The sequence below is a fragment of the Fonticula alba genome, assembly GCF_000388065.1.
Source record: "Fonticula alba strain ATCC 38817 unplaced genomic scaffold supercont2.1, whole genome shotgun sequence".
In the NCBI taxonomy this organism is placed as follows: Eukaryota; order Rotosphaerida; family Fonticulaceae; genus Fonticula; species Fonticula alba.
The window spans coordinates 865,846-872,856 of record NW_009242971.1 but is presented as its reverse complement, the minus strand read 5'-3'; the positions used below and the strand labels follow the sequence as shown (position 1 = coordinate 872,856).

General features: G+C 66.4%; 2 protein-coding genes across 9 annotated transcripts in view; one reads left to right on the top strand and one right to left on the bottom strand.

Annotated features, from left to right (window-relative positions):
- Positions 1–1,895, top strand: part of H696_00183 (hypothetical protein) — a 3,762-nt gene extending 1,867 nt beyond the window's left edge. Inside the window, exons 5-8 of the mRNA XM_009494025.1 lie at positions 134–325; positions 543–798; positions 931–1,210; positions 1,338–1,895. Coding sequence (XP_009492300.1) covers positions 134–325; positions 543–798; positions 931–1,210; positions 1,338–1,527 — 918 coding nt within the window. The 3' untranslated portion in view covers positions 1,528–1,895. The remainder of the gene's footprint in view (positions 1–133; positions 326–542; positions 799–930; positions 1,211–1,337) is intronic.
- The window catches only part of H696_00182 (hypothetical protein), a 7,584-nt gene continuing 2,457 nt past the window's right edge, over positions 1,885–7,011 (bottom strand). For 3 of the 8 annotated variants that reach the window (XM_009494024.1, XM_009494018.1, XM_009494020.1), the window contains 6 exons: positions 6,187–6,584; positions 5,633–6,034; positions 5,242–5,479; positions 4,496–5,110; positions 2,798–4,269; positions 1,885–2,728 (listed from right to left, as the gene is read on the bottom strand). In XM_009494024.1, the coding sequence (XP_009492299.1) occupies positions 2,106–2,728; positions 2,798–4,269; positions 4,496–5,110; positions 5,242–5,479; positions 5,633–6,034; positions 6,187–6,584 (3,748 nt within the window). In that variant the 3' untranslated portion in view covers positions 1,885–2,105. Of the gene's footprint in view, positions 4,270–4,495; positions 5,111–5,241; positions 5,480–5,632; positions 6,035–6,186; positions 6,670–7,011 lie in introns of those variants that run through there. The other 5 variants (XM_009494023.1, XM_009494017.1, XM_009494019.1 and 2 more) reach the window with 3 other exon arrangements.

Sequence of the window (7,011 nt, the reverse complement as noted above, 5' to 3'; positions counted from 1 at the left end):
TCATGGTTGCCCTTAAATGCGTGCGTTGCCGAATGCCACCACCCGTGTCACACCCAGCCACCTTCCCTCGACAGCCTCTCCCAGGGCTAACATGCCTCCTCCCTCGGCCCCTCCACCCCGCTCCGACACGCAGGCCCTCCTGGACTATGTGGAGCACTCATCGCGCAAGGACGATGTCGAGGTGATCACCCGCTCGCTGGAGACCTTCCTCCGCCCGCAGATCACCTACCTCACCAACCGCCGGCCGATGGGCATTGCCATGGGCAATGGCATTCGCCTGATCAAGAAGTCCCTGGCCTTCCTGTCCGGCAACCAGTCGCCAACCGTGCGCCCCTTCAGATCGGAAGAGCGTCGTGTCACCAACCGCCGGCCGATGGGCATTGCCATGGGCAATGGCATTCGCCTGATCAAGAAGTCCCTGGCCTTCCTGTCCGGCAACCAGTCGCCAACCGTGCGCCCCTTCCCCCCCCCCCCACACACACACACACACACGATGCGCAACTCCCCCGGCCTGCACGATCGCTAACCCCATAACCCTGCAGGAGGCCCTCGAGCTGGCCGAGACCATTAGCGACATCTTCGACAAGGTCGTCCAGGAGCGCGTGGTCCTTCCCCAGCGGATGATCTCCCTGCATGCGCTGAAGAAGATCCGCCCGAACGATGTGATCCTCACCATCGGCCACTCGTCCACCGTGCGCCAGGCTCTGCTGACTGCTGCCGCCTCGTCGCATCTCCGCGGCCCGGATGGCCGGCCCTCCTTCCGCGTCATCATCGTCAACAATGCACCCTTCAACGAGGGTACGCGCGTGCCCTCCTGGCCTTTTTGTCTCTCCCCCCCCCCCCCCCCCCCCCCCGCTCGCTGCGCTTGGCCCTCTCTGACATGGCTGCCACCCGCGCCTCCTCCGCCGCACACGTGCACCTCTCCTCAAGGCCTCTGCCTTTCCAAGTGCCTCGCCGAGGTCGGCATCGACTGCACGCTGCTCCCCTTCTCCGGCCTGTCGTTCGCCTTCAAGAACGTCACCTCCGTCATCATCGGCGCGCATGGGGTCTTCGCCAATGGCAATGTCCTCGGCCGTGTCGGCTCGTCGGCGGTCTGCCTGCTGGCGCGGAACTCCTCCATCCCGGTCATGGTGTTGGCTGAGACCATCAAGTTTTCCGGCGCCGTGCAGCTTGATTCGCTGGTTTCCAACGAACGCCGGTCGCTTCCCTGGTGCGTCAGCCGCCCGGATGGGGCATATCTCCCTCGCGCTGCCGCCGGTGACCTCCTAAACTCATCCTCCCGCTGTCCCCCCTCCTTCCTCCATTCCCCCCTCCGCCCTTTCACTGTGGCGGCACAGGCTTCCCCACATCGAGGCGTCGGTCGAACCGAAGGGCAGCCTCCAGGGGCTGAGCCTGATGCACGATGTCACTCCGGCCTCCTTTGCGACGCTGATTATCACCGAGATTGGGCTCCTTCCGCCGTCGAGTGTGCCGGTTGTTCTGCGTGAGTATGATGCTGTCCGTGGCGGGCCGACCGACTTCGAGTGAATGAACGTGTCACCCCCCCCCCCCTCCCCACGTGCCCCGGGCAAGCGACAGCCGTAGCAGCCGTGCGGCCCTCCCTCGGCACCCTGTTTCCGGCTGTCCACTGGATATATCCCCCCCCCCCCACGCTCACATATGTGCACACACACACACATGTACATGTGCACCGCCCACATCCGCACCCACTCCCGAGCCTGGGCGCCGGTGCTGACAGGGAAGAAGAGGACCGAGAAGAAGACGACCCTGCCCATTTCCCCTGGGCCTACCCCCTCACCCCACACTGTCCTTGTGCAATCTCCCTCCCCCTCTGCCTTCCCCCTCTGTCTCGGCCACCGACCACTGCCATCGCCCCGTGTGTGTGTGTGTGTGTGTGTATGTGTGTGCCTGCGTGTGTCTATGTGTGTGTGTATGCGTGGCATTGAGCTGGCGCCCCATCCTGTTGTAGCCCGCTCTGTGGTGGCATCATTTTCCCCTTGACAAAGGAGGGACAATACACCCCTAGATTTTCCGAAGACCCACCTGCTTCCCCGGCCAAGGGGACCCCCCCCCCCTGGCAGAAGAAGGGCCTCCTCCACTGGGGCCTAGGCCACCTCAAATGCAGCTGCGCAGCGCCACAGCTCTCTCGCCCGATCGAGGCTGTCTTGCAATTGGTCCAGGAGGGCCTGTGCCTCGTAGAGAAAGGCGCACTCGGTGTTGAGGCATTCAATCAAGCCAGGCACGCTGGCCGGTGACGACATCAGGGGCACCGGCCGGCCCGGCTGGGCCTCAGCCTCGCAAGCCAGGTCAACCCATGGACGTCGACCGGCCGAAGGGATGCGCATCTCCTCCTGGAGCAGTCCGCCCATGAACAGGCGCGCCTCCTGTGAGGGTGACAAACAAAGCCCCATGCAATCTCGGCAGCGAGCCTGTGCGGTGCGGAATTCGGCTGCCACACGATCTGCCCGGCGCTGTGCCATTGCATAGCGGCTGGCCGCGCGGAGCTGGCGCCCGGCCGAGCCGGGTGCGCCCGGGCTACAACTACCACAAAGACCTCGAGCGGTGGTGGTGGTCTCCCCGCAGCCACCCGCACACTGGCCAGTCGCGATGAAGGCCAGCACCGAATGCATCAATGGCCGCTGGCCCGGGGTGCCCTGGCGGCGTGCCTGGCCAACCGGCGGCGCCAGCACCACCGGGCGCGGCACGGCCGAGTACCACGCAAATATGTCTGCATCGAAATGTCTCAGCACCATGCAACAAACAAACAGAAGGCCGCTGGCGGCCGAAAGGCACGCACCGACACCCACCAGCGACAGAATCCGGGCCAAAGGCGGCAGGAGGCACCGCTCAATGTAGTAGGTCATGTCCACACCCCCGAAGTGGTCGGCATGCCGCAGCGCCCGGTCAAGGGGCATGGCCCGGCTGGCAATCGGCCCGGCGGCCAAGGGCAAGTCCCCTCGACGACCGGGGGCCGAGGAAGTGCCATACAGCCGGGCAAAGTCCCGCGGAGACCCGGGCCCCGGGGCTCGGAGAATGACCACGGGAAAGCGATCCCCCAATGCGGGAGCCGCCCGTGGATCTGCCGCCAGGAGGCGCTGTCTGGCCGCCGAGCTGGGGCCCGGAAGACGACAGGCGCCAGCCCGGCCGGGACGAAGCCGCTGGGCAAGGGAGAAGTCATGCAGCGAGTAGCCGGATTGCCGGGGACTCCGTGCGAAGCCCGCCAGGCGGGTCAGCTCCTCGGCCACCAAGCGCCGGAGGTCGGACAAGTCCAGCTGGCCGGCGCCGCCCGGGCCGGTGGCACAAACACACCAATAAGCCACCACCGGGGGCAACACCCGCCCGAAGACCGGCTTCAGGGGAAGATCGCAAGTGGGGCACATCCGCAGCGGGGCCGAGGCGCAAGCCGGCACCCCGGCAATGGCGGCTCCAGTGAAGCCCCCGTCATTGGGCATGGCAAACAACCAGCACAGAACCGTATGCAAGATGCGCCCCGCGGCCGGACAGGCATCCCGGCGGATGGTCTCCAGGCCGCGGCTTTCCAGGCTGCCTGCTGGCAGGCCGGAGGTGCCGTCGGTGGCCGATGGGGGGCCCGGATCAAAGCGTCGACCAGCATACCGCTTGCGCGCCACCAGCGCACATGGCCAGTATACCTTTTCATGAACCAAGCGCATGGGGGCGGGAAGCTCGCGCGACACGCGGGCCTCAATCCGAGCACCGAGGCGCATGGCGCGCCGAAGGCGAGCAGCCGGGCTCCCGCCTGCGGGGCCGCCGCCGGCCAGCACAAACACCGAGTCCGTATCCCCATAGAGGACCCGCGCCTCGGGGAAGCGCCCCGGCAATTGCCCGACCAGGGTGTCCAGGTGCCAGCGACCGGCGCCGACAATGGCATCGGCCACATCGGTACAGGGAGCCCGGCCGGTGGCTCGGGCCCCGGTGTATCCGTACACCAAGTTGGCCACCATCTTGAGGGCACGCTGGCGCGCGTCAAGCCGTGCGTACTCCGGCCCCGGGGCGACTCGCATTCGCCGCCGGACGCGCTGACGTGCCTGCAGCAATGATGCCAGCAGGACAGGCAGCACCCCGCGACGGTAGGCCGGCGCTGCAAACAGGACACCGGTCGGCGAAATGTGCAGAGCCCCGGCATCCATCAGGTCCCGGAGAAGGCCCGGTGGCGGGGTGCGCAAGGTCCCGCAGCCAAAGGCAATCTCAGTGGGCTCCTGGCTCAGGGGCTTCGGAAGGTCATCCAGGCGTCCGAGACATGTGGAGTAACTGCGAATTCCCAGGAGGCCATGCGATGGAGGGGGGGGGGAATGTGCCGAAGCCCGATCATTGAATGCGTGCAATGAGGCACCGAAGCACGGGTGTGTCAGAGAGGGACAAGGGGAGAAAGCGAGGAAGCGAAGAGATGACAAAGAGAGGGTGCGAGAGCATGCGAATGTGCCCATGCGGCAAGCATGGGCCCTCATGCGCCCGGCTTTCTTCCCTGGCCACGCACCAGTAATTATAAGCAATGGCCACTGAGGGATAGAGACTGCGGAAGTCCAACACCGCCACCGGGGCATCATCCCACCGGGTGGAATCTATCACGGGCGGCATGGTGCCGGGAGTTCGGACTCCCTTGGATTCCCGCCCATCCTCATCGGTGTCCTCATCACTGGAAGAGGGAGGATGCGCCGGTGTGGCGAGGTCCGCCCCTGTGGGCAGGTTCGCCCTGACCGGGGAAAAGGAAAACAGCCGCCGAGCCGGCAGCAGAACCAACGGCCCGGCATCCGGGGCTCTCAGTCGCCGCACATCGGCCAGTCGGAAGGTCGGCATCAGGTACCCTTCCGAGGCCGGGGGCTCGGTGGCCAGACCAGTGGGCGGGCTGCGCGGCGGGACCATGCGCATGGCCCGGGTCAGGACAGCCTCCACCCGATATTGGGACCCGCGTGGGGTATGCTGGCACATGGCGGCCAGCGGGGTGCCAAGGGTCCGAGCCAGCTCCGCCGCATCGGACAATGCCCCGGTCATCAGGAGGAGAGCCACGACGGCGTGTGAGCGCTGGAGCAGGGCCGCCCCAGCGGCTGCCAGCGGCAGGCGACACAGAACCCATGGCGGCAGGGCGGGCAAGCTGATGGAAGGACAGGTGAGATTGTTGCGAACCCGAGGGGGCAAGGGCGAACGGGGCAAAGCGACGACCAAAGCCACAGACCGAGAGAGAGAGAGAGAGAGAGAGACAGAGAGAGAGAGAGACACACACACCGGACGGAGAGATGATGCAATGTGGCCGCTGAGAGGGAGTAATCACGCAGCGCCAGGCGGTCGGTATCTCGAGCCACCAGGCGCTGCACGTCCAGCAGCAGACGCCCGGCCACCCGGACATCGGCCAGGCGGGGGAAAGGCACGCGCTGGGCCCCCGGCATTGGGGAAGACCAGGGCAGGGGGGTTTGTGAAACTGGCCCGGCCGGCCCGCGAGCCAGCTCATTCGGTAGATTAAGCCCTGGACAAATGGGTCAGCCAGTGGGCCATATACACCATTGCAGACAATCGAGAGGCAGAGAGAGAGAGAGAGAGAGAGACAGGGCGAAGAAGGGAGCAAGGAGAAGGGGGAGGGGCTGAAGCCAAAGGCCCATGGGAAAGGGCATCAGCGCACCGAAGCGTGCCCAGGCTCGCTCACATGCCCAGCCAAAACCGGCCCCGGGGCCCAGCATCTGGACTCGGTCGCCGAAGAAGCACAACAAGTCGGGATCCAGCTGGCGGATATGTGCCACAAATCCCCGGAGCAGGTGCACTTCCACCTGATCGGCCGTCAGCGCCGGCGTCGGGCGCACAAGACGGAAGGCCAGCCCGTGGTGCGGGTGTGCTGGCCGGAGATTGACGCACTGTGCGGCGGCCAGGTCATCCGCCAGCAACACCGAGGATATCGGTGTGTCGCCCATCGATCGGGCCGGGGCCACGAGTGAGCAGCCGACCGCTGTGACCAGAAACCCCCGGAGCCGATGGATGTGCGGATCCGGAGCGATGTGTTGGCCGGGGGGGGAATCTCGCATGTCGACTGCGCGGGAGGGGGGGGGAGGGGGGGGACAGAATATGCGCAACAAGCCCGATGGAAAGGAGGAGGCCACCGAGTCAGAGGGGCGAAGAGGACCACGGCGAGGGAGGGCCAACACGAGCGAGGAGCGACAAGAAGACCATGCGTCAGCGAACCAATGATCTCCACATTGACCAACAGGCAACCGGTGGCCGTGTCCACAAGGAGAGCCCCCGTCGCCGGGCCATCGGCCGGGGATGTGCCCGGGACAGCAGCCAAGCCGGCATCGGAGGCAGACCGCGCGGCAAGTGCCGACACAAGCGGATCGATCCACCGAAAGGAGCGCGACAGGGTGTCAGCACGAGCAGCCAGGCTCGGTGCCATGGCAGCGCGAGGCCCAGAGGACGATGCCGGGACTGGGTGCCGGCGAGCAAGCCCACGTCGCGGCAGGGCCAGGACCGCCGGCGATCGTCCAATGGCGGCCGGATATCTCCTTGGGCAGATGGGGTGTCGCTGCCGCTGGTGGAAGGGCAAAAGCGGCCCCAGGCGGCGTGTTGCTGCCTGATCGCGGGCGCTGCCCAAGCCAGGCGGCACCACCATGGCCGATGGAAGCCGGGACAGGGACCACCCCCGGGGCGGATGCACATGTGCATGCAAAGGAGGGAAGGACGATCAGTACACGACGCTCTTCCGATCTGCGGCCGGATATCTCCTTGGGCAGATGGGGTGTCGCTGCCGCTGGTGGAAGGGCAAAAGCGGCCCCAGGCGGCGTGTTGCTGCCTGATCGCGGGCGCTGCCCAAGCCAGGCGGCACCACCATGGCCGATGGAAGCCGGGACAGGGACCACCCCCGGGGCGGATGCACATGTGCATGCAAAGGAGGGAAGGACGATCAGAACGGTGCAACGGGACAGAACGAGGGCAGGGGAACTCCGCCCCTCCCCCCCGGTGGAGGGGAGGGCACATACTCTGAAAAGTAGTGTGCCGGAGGGGGGCATCCAT